This window comes from Carcharodon carcharias, chromosome 11 (genome assembly GCF_017639515.1).
Source record: "Carcharodon carcharias isolate sCarCar2 chromosome 11, sCarCar2.pri, whole genome shotgun sequence".
In the NCBI taxonomy this organism is placed as follows: domain Eukaryota; kingdom Metazoa; phylum Chordata; class Chondrichthyes; order Lamniformes; family Lamnidae; genus Carcharodon; species Carcharodon carcharias.
This window is the reverse complement of record NC_054477.1, coordinates 60,250,481-60,267,638: the sequence shown is the minus strand read 5'-3', so window position 1 is coordinate 60,267,638 and position 17,158 is coordinate 60,250,481. Positions and strand designations below refer to the sequence as shown.

General features: G+C 38.2%; 1 protein-coding gene across 3 annotated transcripts in view; it reads right to left on the bottom strand.

Annotated features, from left to right (window-relative positions):
• Positions 1-293: 293 nt before the first annotated feature.
• The window catches only part of LOC121283999 (radixin), an 86,147-nt gene continuing 69,282 nt past the window's right edge, over positions 294-17,158 (bottom strand). For all 3 annotated transcript variants that reach the window (XM_041198888.1, XM_041198887.1, XM_041198889.1), the window contains exons 10-14: positions 13,547-13,677; positions 12,119-12,279; positions 8,387-8,479; positions 7,922-8,164; positions 294-3,502 (exon numbers count right to left, since the gene is read on the bottom strand). In XM_041198888.1, coding sequence (XP_041054822.1) covers positions 3,338-3,502; positions 7,922-8,164; positions 8,387-8,479; positions 12,119-12,279; positions 13,547-13,677 — 793 coding nt within the window. In that variant the 3' untranslated portion in view covers positions 294-3,337. The remainder of the gene's footprint in view (positions 3,503-7,921; positions 8,165-8,386; positions 8,480-12,118; positions 12,280-13,546; positions 13,678-17,158) is intronic.

The window sequence follows — 17,158 nt, the reverse complement described above, 5'->3', positions numbered from 1 at the left end:
GGTTGTTTCCTGCTCATGAAATCAGTATCGCTTGGGTCTCCATATTTGTGGAATAAAATTTCCATCCCATATTAACAGAGGCATGCTACTATTGTATACATGGTACATGCTATAAATTGCAAATTGCTGCTCAGTGGGAACATTAGTTCACCTAATAAATCTGTTACAAAACACAACCGGGAGGGTCCCATAGTACCCAGTCTACAAATTCATTTAGTAGGTAAATTCTCAACCCAGAATATTGTACCTCAGAAGCTGCCTGGATAATTCTAAGGCAACAGTCAAAAAACAGGTTTCATATACACAACTTGTTTATTATTGAACCATAATACATGATAAAGTTACATTCTCTTACTTCATTTCTTCCTATTCTCCAGCAGGGGTCAGAATTGGTAAACTTTATGCAGTAGACACCTTCTATTGGGAGCAGTTGAGCTATCAGATCCAAACCAAATTCAGAAGCAGGATTTTTTTTTTAAGTCTTTGAAAAATTTAGGTAGAAGAACATCTTCACTGGCTGGCTAAGTCCATTCGGTAGGATTTCTAATAATATCAACATTCTCAACTTTAGGAGCTCCATTATGACTTCCTCACTGCTGTTGCAAGAACAATGTTCATAGTCTGATGTACTGTTGCAAAAGCTCAAACAAAGCATCACCCCTGCAGATGAAATCAAAAGCTACAATGCAACATACTAGTTATGGTTGTTTACTATCCAGAAACCCATGAATGCAGATTCACGTTTACCGGTTTTGTAATTTACCCCAGAATCACCTGAATATGCATATTAATGAATTATAATTAAGCAAAGGAAAATATTCCATTTCACCTCCATACACTTGAATAGAAACATGGAACAAGGTACATTCCCAGATTTTTTTCTGCTGAGTAAACCAGCATTTTCTAACACCTTGATAGTCAGTTATTGACTACGATCCAGTAATCTTGAAAGCAAGTCAATTTTCAACTGTCTGGTAAAGAATGGTAAATCATACTAAGATTATCAAGTTAGCATGATTTTTTTTTTACAACTTTTAAAAATTGTTACTGCACTGTATTTAGGTGGGATCTCAATTTCCAACCCTTTCTGCCCAACTTAAAAATAAAATGACAGAATTGGGGAGTTTTAGAAAACGCCAATTGCCGGTAGACCACTCGAGCATTACTCAACATTTTAATAGGTTGACTTAAAACAATCACGAACCCAGCATCATCTCCACACTTGCACTTAAGTAACCCTTGTTAAAAGTGAAACCATATTTTATTGAATGAGAGTGCAACAGACAGGTTTTTACATTTTTTTTTAATTGTTAACCAATGAATGTTGTTCAAAATAGTTATGCTCAAATTGTACAACACAGTACATGGTGCCAGGGAAAAGCATTTGTTAAAGTTATTTTGGAAGAAATAAACCAATGCATTTTATGTTATTAGATGTTCTAACTGCTAGTGGTTGCATTTTCAGCCATACAGCTTAATAGTTGCACAATTGTATAAATGGAACATTCTCGTAATCTAGCTCATATAGCTATTAAACTGCGAACATAATAACTGGTTGTATTATCCAACAATGATACAATACACTACTGATGCACCAATGTTAGTGTACACATTTCAGGGAAAAAAATCCATTGGAAGCATAGTATTTCAACTCACTATGGCAAACTGCTTGAACATTATAAAAATACTAATGCTCAGGCTTCATTGAATGTTCCTGAGGCACCAAACAGTATGCTATTATTACACTGCAAGTGGAAATATTTCACAAAAAGCAGTTTGATGCATGTGCACAACATTCACAACTAGTTTAAGAATTGCCAGCTGTCCCTCAACATATAAACAGAAATCTCACTTGCAATTACAAAAAACTAGATGTTTATTCATGACGTAAATCAAAACTTAACCTGCAATAATAGCCACAAAAAGAGCGCAATAGAATTGCCCATTATCTTTAGCCTACTAGGCATATTAAATGTTCAACTATAAATGGCAATTTCAATAAACCATCATTACAGATAATAAATGCTGATTTATGAGTGCATAATACCAATGGGAATTTAGCTGAACCAAGTACAGAGGAAGCAAGGGCACAAAATCTAAGTTATTACAGTAAATCTTCAATGACTTGATCAAATGTTTTAGCTCAAGAAATGTGGCAAGCTTCACAGACAGCCAACTGTCAAGACAACATGCACTGTTCTTCCTATTGGAATTTGCCACATAAAACGCTTGGATTTAATAATGCAAGTTACCTCAGTACCTCATCTTCTCATCTCAAGAAGCACCATTCACCCAAAATTTGCACACATACATTCACTCATTCTCCTGCAAGCAGAAAAAAAACCCACCATCTGGGTACCAGCAACAGACATATTAAGTGTAATACAAAAACCTATGTGCCGTCATTTTACATATACAACATTGAGTGGTCTGATCAACACAAGTATTGCAATATTACTAACAATTCAGAATTTTAAGGAAAGAAAGGTGCCAAAGCAGCAAGGATGCAAGATTTTTTTAAAAAAATCTCAATTGATATCTGGCAGAAAATTCAGCCTTGGAGAGGGTGTTTGACTGGCCATTCATCATGTGTATAATATTGAGGTAGTATACTGTCCCCTCCTTGGGACTGATGTTTTCATATGCTCCCCTGCCAGAAAGGCCTGATATTAAAAGTTGTTCACTATTTTATGTTGCATTTCAATTTCGTCTATTCAGACACAGAAAACCTAATGCCAATGCACTGCTTACTGTGTCTTGAGCAAATAGCAAATCCTACTTCCTAGCTGGACTGCTATCTGTTGAACAAGTCTTTGTGAACAGGTAGGCAAAGAAAACCATCTATGATGATAGGACATGAAACACCAACCTTAAGATAAAGATGTTCAACCTGACAACACTATTCAGTTACTACATCTCAATTACTGAAATTTAGATGTGAATTTTGCAGACTCCCCTCAATTTAAGGCAGTTTGCTTAAGCCCTCACAAAAGTATCAATTGTTCTATATTAACTTCATACATCTCTAATGGCAAGCTGCACAGACCAAACCAAACTTCATACATGCATTTCATTGAAATTAAACATACCTGTTCAAAAAAAAAATCAGTCTATTTCCTGAATCGTTCCAGCTAAGTTGTTAATTGTTTTACTGTAAAATGCTTAAAGGGCATTTACCAACTGCCTTAGAAATTTACACCCAACTCTTACACAGATATAACTGATACAATACTTTGGCAAGGTGAAACACTACTCTTTATTAGCAGTACAGTGCTGCTTGTTCCTCTGCTGTTGGTTCAGCTGTTTTAAAAGAACATAACATAAAGTAACTGCACTTTCACATAGCTTCAAACTCATCAATTCGCTGTTTGGTATTGCCTTGCCGTATCTGTCGAAGGGTCTTGTATTTGTCACGGCCTGCCTTAACATTTTCAGCATGGATGACATCGTTTATGGTTTTCTTCGTCTCATCGCGGGCATGGGCCAATTCTGAACTTAATGCCTGTTAAGCAAACATGGATAAAGCGGTCTTTCAATAAGAAAATTCACAGTTTGCATCGAATTTTAAATTTAACTAGAAAACAATGAACAAAAATATTTTTGAAAGCATCCTTGAAGCTTCAAAGGTGTACAGAAAACAGCAGCCAAAGGATCAATTGTCTAGAGTGTGCACTGAACAGAATTTCTGCCAGAATATCTGTTGAATCTCAACTGCATTGTCTATCTTTATTGATCTTTACATTTCAAATGCACATCATGTTTGTGGAGGGGCATTTCACAATTAGAGAATGTCTTAGCCAACTTGCACGTCTGCACAAATTAAGTATATGCACAATACACAGCAAACAGAATAATTTGGGGTTCAGCTTTGATTTTAAAGTGTCATTTACAAAGGAAAAAGTTCACAAGTGAAAACACTCAAATGGCTGGACATGTCACTTTGAGGCTTTTAGATTAACTGAAATTACAGGAAGTTTTTTCCACAATGCTTGCAATTGGATAACAATTGAGAAAAAAAAACTGTTGGGCTAAGGTGAAAGTGCAGGGGAATGGGACTAATTAGGTAGCTTGTTCAAAGAAACAGCACAGGCATGACACACTGGATGGCCTCCTTTTGTGCTTTATGGTTCTATGCTTTCATTGCACACAGAATGAGAGTGTTTTAAGCAGGAGATACCAGTTAAGAGAATCAGAATTACAAATATTATTTCAATATTTTTTAAAGGAGCTGAAAGCATAACAGCACAGTTCAGATAAGACTGCATGTATTTGACGTCTAAAATAAATCTCAAAAGCAGCAATTTAGCAGATGATAGCACTTTTTTAAAATTGCAACCTAATAGGATCAATGAAGTGTTAAAATGAATGTGGCTTACGAAGTAGAAACCAATGCAGAACATAATCAACAATAAACGTCTGTTCAGCACATTTAATACTGCAATTAAGTCTGACCAGAGCAGCAAGCCAGAAATTAAGCAAGGTGGACAAAAACAATCAAGTCATTTTTGAGATGACTTTGGAGGCACAAGGTGGAGGGGTTCCCAAGTGAATGGCAAGAAAAACCGATAGCTCTGCCACCAATGGCAGAGCAAAGAGGGGGAAAGTGCCAGAGAGCTACAACAAAACCAGACAAACTAAATTTTGTTAGTGCTTCTTAAAGAACTCCATTGTCTCAGATTGCCAAAGGAGATCTTAACATTGTTTGAATAGCTTCACCTACAAGGCAAATATTAGACCTTAAATAAGACAAGCTCAGAATTCCAGGGGACAGAATCCTCCAACAAGCAGCCCATGCTCTCGCTTTAAAAGCATAAACAATTGGAATTCTATCTATCTGCAAACTGATCAGCCATAAAAACCCAATGAGCTTCAATAGCAGATTGACTACCCTTCCAACAGAACAATTGCTGGCTAAGTTTTGCCCAATGTACTTCAAACACAGTCTTCCTTAAATGTAGAGTGCCAAGAATGTGCATTTTTGAGGCTCATTTCAGAAACGTCCCCATCAACAGGAGGCAACTACTTCAACAAGAGAACAGAATTCCTCAGCAGCTACTGACAAAAGGAAGGAACCAACACATCAGTGTAAAAGATAAGGCAGAAGCATTTGCAACAATCTTCAGCCAGAAGTGCCAAGTTGATGATCCATCTCGGCCTCCTCCGGAAGCCCCCAGCATCACAGATGCCAGTCTTCAGCCAATTCGATTCACTCCATGCAGTATCGAGGAACAGCTGAAGGAACTGGATACTGCAAAGGCTATGGGCCCTGACAATATTCCGGCAATAGTACTGAAGACTTGTGCTCCAGATCTTTCCACACCCCTCGCCAAGCTACAACTACAAGACCGACATCCACCCAGCAATGTGGAAAATTGCCCAAGTCCTGTCAATGGTAGCTTGGTTTGAAGATAAATATTTTTTTCCTTTTTTGATGCTTGTTCACCGCCATGTTAATATATCTTTGTTTAGATGCTTCGCATGGCAACAATTTGACTTGGGCACCTTTGTAAAGCTGGACCCCATCTGTCCCATCAGTCTACTCTCGATCATTAGTAAAGTGATGGAAAGGGTCATCAACAGTGTTAGCAAGCAGCATTTGCTTAGCAATAACCTGCTCACTGACACTCAGCTTGGGTCCCAGCAGGGTCAGTCAGCTCCTGACCTCATTACTGCCTTGTTTCAAACATGGACAGAGGAGATGAACTCCAAAAAGGTGAGAAGAGTGACTGCCCTTGACATCAAGGCAGTACTTAACTGAGTGTGGCATCACAGAGCCCCAGCAAAACTGGAATCAATGGGAATCAGGGGGAAAGCTCTACACTGGGTGTGGTCATACCTAGCACAAAGGAAGATGGTTGTGTTTGTTGGAGGTCAATCATCTCATTTCCAGGACATCACTGCAGGAGTTCCTCAGGGTAGTGTCCTAACCCCAAGTATCTTCAGCTGCTTCATCAATGACTTTCCTTCCATCATAAAGGATGAAGTGGGGATGTTCGCTGATGATTGCACAATGTGCCACACCATTCACAACTTCAGATACCGAAGCAGTCCATGTCCAAATGCAACAAGACCTGGACAATATCCAGGCTTGGGCTGACAAGTGGCAAGTAATATTTGCACCACACAAGGGCCAGGCAATGATCATCTCCCAACAAGAACCTAATCTTCACCACTTGACAGTCAATAACATTACCATTGCTGAATCCCCCACTTTCAACATCCTGAGGGTTACCACTGACCAGAAACTGAACTGGACTAGGCATATAAATACTGCGGCTACAAGAGCAGATCAAAGGCTAGGAATCCTGCGGCGAGTAACTCACCTCCTGACTCCCAAAGCCCTATCCACCATCTACAAGGCACAAGTCAGGAGTGTGATGGAATACTCTCCACTTGCCTGGATGAGTGCAGCTTCAACAACACAAGCAGCTTGATACCATCCAGGACTAAGCAGCCCGCTTGATTGGCACCCATCCATAAACAAACAAACAAACAAACATTCACTCCCTTCACCACCAAAGTAGCAACAATATGTACCATTTACAAGATGCAGTGCAGGGATTCACCAAGCCTCCTTAGACCGCACCTTCCAAACCCACAACCACTACCATCTAGAAGGTCAAGGGCAGCAGACACATGGAAACACCGCCATCTGGAAGTTTCCCTCCAAGCCACTCACCATCCTGACTTGGAAAAATATCACTGTTCCTTCACTGTCACAGGGTCAAAATCCTGGAGCTCCCTCCCTAAAGGCACTGTAAATGAACTGTAGCAGTTCAAGAAAGCAGCTCACCCCCATCCTCTCAAGGGGAATTAATGATGGGCAATAAATGCTGACCTAGCCAGCAGCACCCACATCCCATGAATGAATTTTTTAAAAAATGAGTACAAAAGAAAACAAGATTACATGGTACCAATGAGATGAACCAGAGCTCAGGGTGTCTTTGATAGCTAATAAACCCCTCCATGACAACCAAGCTAATTTCACTTTGACAACTTTGAGAAATGAAGGAGTCAAGCCTAAGAGAATCCTAAATGGAAAAAAAAAACTCATGAGGGTTGATAATGTAGTCTGGGCACAGCAGCCACACCAATACTGGTGCTGTGCATACCTGCTGGCCTTGGACCAGAATGCAAACCCAGCTGATATAAAATATTCACCACTTCAGACTGCACAGCATGTGATCTAATGGCAGTGTCATAGGACAACTGGTAAGAGGGCTGCAGGGCACCCTAAAAGTGCAACTGCTTCAAAACTGCAAAAGGTTTCTGAAGGTGAAGACGGAGGAGGTCCAGCTTTACAAGAGGTGCCCAAGTCAAATTGTTGCCATGCAAAGCATTCAAACAAAGATATTAACATGGCAGCAGACAAACGTCAAGAAAGAAAACATCTGCGAACCAATCTACTTCAACAAATCCTCTCCATAACATCCAAGGAACCACACACACTTTCCCTGTAAAGCTGGCTTCATACAAACACTGAACATTTAGAGCATTGTTCCAAGCCGAAAGGAAAATTGCACATGTTCTCCCTCTTGGCTGATGTGACATGAATTTAAATTATATAAAAGTCTAATATGACTCAGATTTGAAAGCATCTTAACTGGGAGTGCAGGTGATGCAAATCTCACTTGGGGGAAGAAGTCTAATTTTAATATTAAAGCAGAAATGATATAGAAGATTGATAGCAAATGGAAAATGTAAACCCAATATAGAAATACACAGACTAATGATTAATTCAGTTAAAGTTCAGCACATTATGGTCTGGGTTTGATTTTTTTTTTTTTAAAACCTCATGCCATTGCATGCATTCTTGTGAACTTAAAGACATCTTTGTAATTGCCTTTTCCAACCTAAGGATTACACATTTGGAGTAATTTGTAGTATATGCACAAAGACACCTAATAACTAATCAATTCACCTGCAGTTGCTTCTTTACACGCTCATTCTTCTGTGTTTCAGTAATGCGTTCTTCCTCACTGCGATGGTTTACAATTCCTTCTGACAAGAGTTCAGCACTGGCTTCAGCATTGTTTTCATCTTGCTCATCATCATGCTCATTCTCAGCTTGAGGAATAATTGGAGGAGGTGGAGGAGGAGGAGCTGTCATCACAATTTTCAATTCCTCCTTAGTTTTTTCCAAATCTTCCTGGGCTGTGACAGCCTAAAGTTAGCAGAAAAAATATACAAGTACAAATGGAGGATAAGTTCTTCTCTCATTCTCAAATGTCATCTAAATTAGCAATAATCATCATCAGATGCCCTTATTCATTTTGGAAGCAACATCACTTCAGTTGGACAGTCTCTGCCCCTGCCCGCTTAAATAAAATTTTGAGACTATTTGAAATTACTTGGATTAAACAGTTAGCACAGCTGAATGACTTACTTTCTGCTGCCATTCAGTGGCCTCCGCTTCCTTCTTCTTCTTGGCATCCTCCAGAAGTGCAATTTTGGCTGTAAATTCAGCAAGTTCAGCTGCCTAAAAAAGGAACATCTTTAATCAATTAAAATTTGAGAACTAACACAGCTATAGATTTCTTTCAGGGCTCCAAGTTCTAAGTATGCAGAAAAGAAAAAAAAAATTGAATATCAAACAACACCTTTCGCTCACTAACCCATTCATTTCTAAATGCTTAATCAAGGACAGTCAGCACCAACATGTTAAAGGCCAGTCATACTTCACAAATTGAAATTTTTTTTTTTGAAGAACTGACCAATTAGAAAGGAGATCAGGAGGACTTTGAAGTGTTAGAGAAAAAAATAATGGTGCCAAGAGGGTATGCTACAAAAAGGAAATGTAGAGGCATGGATCGAAAAGTTGTATTCATGTTTCAGACAGATGACCTGGACTTGCATGTCAGGGCATATTTGGATTTGGTAAATAGCAAAGCGGGCTATAAAAGGCTCCAAGAGGACAGATAGCTTGCAGATGCAACTTAATATAAATAATGTGAAGAAAACAAGGAATAGATGTATAAAATCAGTGGAAAGCCATTAAAGGGTATGAATGAACATAGAAGTGACAGATATAAATTTTTTTTTAAATTATAGTTTGAATTCAGGCAAACTCGGGTCATTAAAAAGAGATTGCAAATCAAAATCTATAATTCCAGGGCCATGCAGAGCTTCTAACAGCTACTTTTCAGTCTTCACTCCAGTAGACAATGTTCAGTTTCCATTAGTGCAATGTACAGTTAACACTAAAATGTAGAATATCAAAATGAATGTATAATCCAGGAAAGAATTACCTAATAGGGCTGCTGGACTGAACAACATTCACTTCAGGAACGTGTTGAACACATCTCTGGATTTTATATTTAATAGTTCAAAGACCGGGTTTGTTTCCAAGAACTGATGGCTAAGGTAGTACCAATATTTTTTTTAAAAAAGAGCAAGATAGAAGGAAATTATACACATTAGCTCAATTTCGATTACTAGAAAATTGTGTTTAGAAATCAGACAGACACTCTGCATGATTGAGAGTAGGCATTAGAGACAACATTTTCTGGAGAAAAAGGTTGAATTTGGAAGAGATAACCAGGTTGGTGGATTAAAGTTGTCCTGTTAACATTCTTTAGATTTTCAGAATTTTTAATATATTGCACAATAGATTATTTTAGAAGATAGAGTCCTGTGTGTTAGAAGGGCAGCTGCTAGATTAAATAAGGACCAGTCAAGTTCCTTGCTTTGCCTAATATTACTAGGCACAAAAGATAGGTAGCTATTGGGCACATACCTCAGGTCATGCTGATCAGCTAGAACTTTTGTTAGTCACATATCCCAATATCTCATCTGATTCATCAATTTTTGCCCAATTATACTTCTGTGAAATGCTTTGGGGCATTTTAGCACATTAAAAGCTGCTATATAAATAGAAGCTGGAAATGAATGTTTTTTTTTCCCCTTAAATTGGCCTAAGAATTTTAAATTTTTTTCTCTTGAAGGACTAGTTAGTCCCCAACCTCAAATTCATAACTGTTTACATGAGCATGTATATAAAGTACACCAGCCACATTTTGATTTTATAAATAAAGGCATAGACTATCGTAAAAGAAATAATAATGAACTTGTGCGAAGCAACAATTAGGCCATAGTTACGAGTGTTGAGGTCAGTTTTGGACACCCCATTATAGAAAAGACATCAAACCAAAAATTGTGGATTCAGCAGGATGATGCTAGTAACAGAAAACAATAGTTACAAAGAATTCCTAGAGATACTGGGACTGTCTTAACATTAACAGACTTAAAATTATGTAAGGTGCATGAGAGACTATGTCCTCTATGAATTCATTCATTCATTTAAAATTTGGGGGGGGTTGGTGGTGGAGAGAGTGGAAGGAGAAGAGGGAGAGTGACTAGGGGCGTTGGTTACTTTGACAATAGTCGTTGAGATAGAGGCATTTTTTTTGAAAAATGAAAAACTGGATAAATATTTAAGACGGAAAGATACAACACCAAGAGCAGAGACTGAGGAAAAGAGGAATATTTTCGGTTTGCTTGAATGGACACAGGCATTTAAAAGCATAGGACTAATCAACTAATCTAATGGTCTCCAATACAAGGTACAACTCTAGAGGCAGATAAAGAGCCACAAAAACTTGTTAGCTTCAAGGAGATTGTTCTGGTGAAAGACAGGAGAAACAGGAATTTGCAGATTTGAAAAGGCAGCTTAAAAACCAAAGAAATAGAAATCTGAAACTAGTAAAAATAAAGTCTGGAACCATTTAAGAAACAGCTGGAAGCTACAGTTGGGGTTCATCAACTTCTTTCTAAATGGAAAAAAAAATGGGTGTGGAGCCTTGAGCTATTTTAGGATTTGTTTTCCACATATCTAGTTCTGCTGTGAAGAGAATTTTGGTTAAGAGCACACATTTGTAGGCAGCTTTAGAGAAGTTTAAGGGCATAAAGCAGATATCATTTTCCTGACTTCTTTCTATCAGTCCTGACTCAAAAACAAGATCTTAGTTTTCTAAATCTGTTCACAAGTCTGCCATTACCCTGCAGGGATTCTTTCCTAAGAATTCTTGGAACAATGAATCTTAAAGATTGGATGTAGATACTAAAATTGGGTTACAGCATTTTCTGGGGGCTGAACTTCAATATAATCTGACTCTCATACAGGTATCAGTTTTAGAAAAGTTGAAAGCTATGCAAGAGGTGGAGGAAAGTTTAGTTTGTTTTATTTTAATTTGAGGGTGATGTGGAGAGTAGAACAAAGAAGGAACCACAAAAGGAGCTAGGTCATGTCTCCTTCCCATTTGGTTTATCAACATTTTACTTCAAAAAGATACTGAAAAACATATCCAAAATATGTTATGACTTCTGTTCTATCCTCTTGTCCCTTATTCTCTCCCACCGTTCTTCCCCTGCTTGCTCTTGCCTTACTTCACTGAGTGCTCATATGATGCTAATGGGCAGGTGGGTTTAATTAACACAATTTATGTGGTGTACCTTGAACAATTAGTTTTAGGTGGTAAGTGTCTGCTGGGGGCCGGGGGGGGGCTTGTGAAATGGGAAGGGAAATAAGAGATTATAAAGCCTCTAAATTTGAAGTGCCCAAGCATATTACTAATCCTAAATTGCATTAGACCACAAACACTGGCCAAACATTACTCTGCACGACTTCTCATGCTTCAAAATATTGAAAAGGTCCGATCTCATAATGATTTTACTTTAAAATGCAAAAAAAAAATTAAAAACTACAGCCTCACCAACAAACTCTTGAAAATCAGTAGTTTGTTATCCACTTTTTTTTTTAAGAATGTCTACATGCATGAAATACAAATTAGGAATGTTACAAAACAGAGGGGAGGAAGAATTAGAGGAAAGGGAATTAATACAATACCTCTAATATGTCTGTGAACAACTTAATTTCAGAAGACATTAAGCTTCTTATAATGTATTCCTGTCCCAATTCCATTTGGGGAAACTTAACAGAAAGACTCCTATTTAATGGGATATGGATTTTACAATTAATCTGCCCTCTTCTATATTGAGATGCCATTTCTAGATCTCCAGAATCTGCAGAGAGCCCTCAGAACTTCCTGACACAAAATTCTTGAGAAGCAACTTTCGAGTTGGTTGGTTTATGATTGACAAAGAAAAATAAGGTTCCTACCAAATGCTCTTGATTCTTCATTTGATCTTCAGCTTGTTTGGCCAAGGCAGCTTTTGCTTCTTCTGCACTGCGGCGCTCTTTTTCTAGTCTCTCAGCCTCTTCTTTTGCTCTTTTCCTTTCTTGCTCAAGTTCTAAAGCTCTACGTGTTTGATCTTCTAACTCTGTTGGAAGCATTTTTTAATTAAATTTATTGTCGAATAGAAATGAAGCTAAGCTTGTGCAAAAAAAAATGCTAATGGCGCAACAACTTATTTACATAATGAAAGACAAAAAATGTTATGCCCACTGCATAAAGTTACACCACAGATAGCTGGTTACCAATTTTGACCAGCAGGATGCAAGCATGGCCACACAATAAACCAGACAGAACTATATTGTCATTACCAACTTAAACAGATAATTGGTTAGATGTGGCTAAAGTAGTTTTCTTTTATTCTCCTTGTTTTGGCTCAGATACTGGTCATCTTAATTACCTTGCCCAGCAAGTGCCTGGGCAGAAAGTGCCAAATAATTCAGCCTTGGGAACCAATGCACAAATAGACACAGCAGAGGTCGTGGCCAGGAATAATAGCTTGGCAGAGAGTTAAGGAATCTTTCTAGTTTTCATGTAAAACAACATGCTTCCATTAAACCATTTTTTCTTCACACCTAGAATCAGTCAATATTAAACAATTAATTAATACTATCTTTATTTTGAAGTTGGAGTTATTACAATCTCAAATCTGAGAATTATTTGCAAATAGGCATTGCATTGGTTTTCTTGGTTGAAAGAAATTGCATTCCAATTTTGGCCATCAAAATACATCCAACTATGCCCAGGACGCTGTACTGAACACTGCAAATTCACATCTTATCTGACTAGTAGACAGGATACTATAGTCTTTTCTTGAAAGAAAATTGTTTGTGCAAGGCTATATATTCAACTGTATTCTTCAAACACATGTGTTAAAGGAATAATTACAGACATTTTACTCTAACATGGCAGTTCAGTACAACAAAGATGTGTTATATTTGCTGCATCTCATTCTCAATACTTAGTTTAAATTCTGACATTTGTGGGAATTCACTGTTCTGCCTAATCTTTTGAAAAGAGATAGATAAGGTATCCTTTATTTTGCCTGAGACAGAATCCTAGATTGTTGAGATACCGGATTGAATACGAAGTTTCTTTCCCCACCCCAATTGTGATGGGGAATAATGGAGTAAATAAAACTGACTCAGAATAACCACAATATAAAGCAGGGATACAAAGGGATGATTGCCATCTTTGAAATCACAAGCAAAGTATACAAGCTGTGCGCTAACCTCTTCACATTTCAGTTATAGAGAACATGGAGTAAACCCAAAACTTTGAAACCAGATAGAAAGTGTAGTGATTTCAGTCGACATATACTACATTGCACAAGTGATCAAGATATAAACTGTTACCTTTTTGAGCCTTTGCTGTCTGTTCTTCAATTTGCCTAAGTCTTTCCATAAGCTCTTCCTTCTCTTGTTCTATCCTTTCTTTTTCTTTTTCTGCCATTTCTCTCTTCTTCTTTTCATTTTCCAGTTGTGCCCTTTTAAAAACAAAAATAGATGAACTCAAGTACTGATCAAAGGTCACTTTAAAACAAAAGTAGCATGAGTGCCATAACAAATGTACCAGGCCAAAGCAATTGAGGGTATACATGTAATCTTGGGAGAGGTAGAATTAAAGGTCAGTTTTTAAAAATAACAAAAGCAAGATGTGCAAATACACTGAAGGTGGTGCAGAGAAAAGCGAGAAAAAAAACTGATCCTAATATTGAGATGAATTAAAATAGATTAAGGGGGTCCCAGCAAGGTGGTGGTTAAGGAAGTGGGAGGAGATGACCTCAAGGAACAAAAAAAGTTAACTGTAAATATTACTTCACAAGTACAGCCTAAATATACATTTAGGCAGATTATATGGATGCTTTTTATTTCAAAGATCTGCCATACACAGACTAAATCTGTCAAATATTGTAGAGGACAAAATATTCAGATAAAAAGAAAAGAAAAACTTGCAAATGGTGGAAACCAAATAGAAACTGAAAATGTTGATCAGTCAGCATCCAGGGAGACAAAAAAATGCAGGCTCTAACATTTCAGACATGTACCTCTCATCAGAACTGATCCATAGGAACTAAACTACTATAATTCATATGTTGCCCTCACAAACAAGATGCTTGAGTAAAGGCGAGCAGTGTTTATTCTCTGAGATAATATTTCAGCAGTACTTCTTTGTGAATGTCTATTAAGGGTAATCTAGCAAGAGAAGAATGACTTCAGTTTTGTAGCATTTATTGCATCTCTCAAATCTTGAAGACATCATTTTTATTTTGGACAGCAATGCCGTGACTTATGTAAGCAAAACTGGCAGCCAAGTTCCCAGAACAGCAATAACAGTAGTATTGAAAACTCATTTAATCACTTTACTGGAAGAAAGGCAATCAGGCTGTAATTTGCTAAATTAGACTTACCCAGTGTTTTTTTGTGGATAGAAGTTACTGGGTAATATTCCACATTGTCAAGAAGATGCCAATGTCATAGCTGCACTGGAACAGCTTAGCTAGAAGAGTAGCGAGCTCTGGCACAAGGGGCTTCAACACTGCAAGATGCGTCCAAAGGTCATAGCTTTTGTCATTTCCAGTGCACAAGTCTACTTCTTACATGGTGTGAGGCAAATTGGTTGGAAACCAGCAGCCACGTTGGTGGGGAATGAGAGGAGGCTAAATAGGAATTTGGAACTTTTGGCTGGAAAAAACCTGCAAATACTTCAACCTCAGTTGAAGATGGGGTATTCACAAAACCTCCTGATTAGTTGCCTTTTGGTCTGCCACCATTCCTGACTGCATTACAGAGTTACACTTGGATCAGTTTGTTGTGGTACTGTTGAACTCTTTGTTTGCTTCTTTTGTTGTTCAAAATTCAGACAGCCCTGTCTAGTAGCTTCACAAGGATGGTGCTTCTTTCAAAAATTATGCACAGTGCTGCTCCAGGTACACCCTTCTACGTCCCCTTTTTCTGAAGCTGGATTGATCTCCCATCTAGATGGCAAGAGATGTGCTGGATCATTAGGTTAGGCTGGTGGTATATAACTCTGTGGCTGATAGTCCAGAATGCCATTGACATCCAGTTTTAGGCCACTAGATCTTCAGCAATACTTTACATGATCAAGGCTGTCCTTGTTGTGGATATTGTATGGTGGTGGAGATTGTATGGTAGCTACTCCTATATGGGAAAACCATATCTATTACAGGTGGGTTGGTCAAGATGAAGTCAAAAGGGTTAGTTCCTACCTTTATCTACAGAAAAAGTAGATGCATTGGTTTTGATGTTCCAGAATTCTCTAGATTCTAGGGAGTTTTCCACAGATTCGAAGATAACAAACACAATCTCACTATTCAAGAAAAGGAGGGAGAGAGCAAACAGGGAACCAAAGGTCAGTTGCCCTACTACTGATGTAAGGCTAAGTGCTAGAATCTATTATAGATGTCGTAAAAGGGCACTTAGAAAATGATGACAGTTAGAGTCACAGATTTATAAACAGAAAATCGTACTTGACATGTGTTAGGAATGTTTTTGAGGATGTGATCAATAAGGTGGATAAAGGGGAACGAGTGGAGGCAATATATTTGGTTTGTCAAGAAGCATTTGATAAGGTGCTACATAAGAGATTATAACATTAGGGCTCAAGGAATTGGGGATTAGTTAATGGATAGAAAAAGAGAGAATAGCAAAACAGCATTTTGAGTTCTCAGGCCATAACTAGTGGGATACCACCAGGATCGGTGCTTGGGCCTCAGCTATTTACATTCTAAATTAATCATTTAGATGAGGGTACTGAGGTGGCATAGTGGTATGTCACTGGACTAGTATTCCTGAGACCCAGGGTAATGCTCCAGGTTCAAATCCCACCACGGCAGGTGGTGAAATTTCAATTCAATAAAAGTCTGGAATTAAAAGTATGACGATGACTTTGAAACTATTGGCAATTGTTGTAAAAACCCATCTGGTTCACTAATGTCTTTAGGAAAGGAAATCTGCTGTCCTTACCTGTGGTTGACTCCTAAAGTGCCCTCTGAACAAGGGTAATTAGGGATCGGCAATAAATGCTGACCTAACCAGTGACACCCACACACCCATGAACGAATAAAAAAATTATCCTGGTGGGAAAGTAAGCTGCGAGGAAGATGCAAAGGGATATAGATAGGGTAAGCGGCAAGAATATGGAAAATATTGTAAGATGTATGAAGTTATCCACATCAGAAGGGGAAAAAAAAATATTTTTAAATGGGGGGATTGCAAAATGTTGGTTTTCAGAGGCCTGATGTCCTAGATGAATCAAAGTTAACATGTAGCTATAGCAACCAATTAGGGAAGCAAAGCCTTTATTACAAAAGGGATTTCAGTACAACTATAATGAAGTCTTATGAAACCACACCTGGAGTACTGTATACAATTTGGGTCTTCTTACTCATAGCAGGATTACACTTGCCTTGGAGCAAGTGCAATGAAGCTTTACTAGACCGATTCTTAGGATGAGGGGAATTGTCCTATGGAAGAGATATCGAATAGGCTAGGCCTATACTCCTTAATTTTGACGAACGAGGTGTGATCTTTTTGAAAAATAAAAAAAATTCCTTGAGGGGCTTGACAGAGAGAGTTGCCAGTAGAATGTTTCTCTGTTAGGTGAGTTGAGAATGAGGTCATAGCAGCAGAATAATCTGCTGGCTATTTAGGACCAAGATGAGGAGAGATTTTATACAAAGGGTTGTGGGTCTTTGAAATTCTCTACACAGAACTGTGGATGCTCAGTTGTTGAGTATATTCAAGAGAGAGATTAATTGATTTTTGGAAAAAGAATAGCTTTCAGTATACCATGTCCATTTACAGCTTAAAACACCAGACACACAGGCAAGTGTAATAGAGAGAGAGATTTCTGCTGCTATGGAAACTGGATAAAGGCAACTGTTGCTTTTGTGGGGGGGCAAGGTGCAAGGAAGCAGAGGAGAGGTTGTGAGGTGGGTTTGGAGG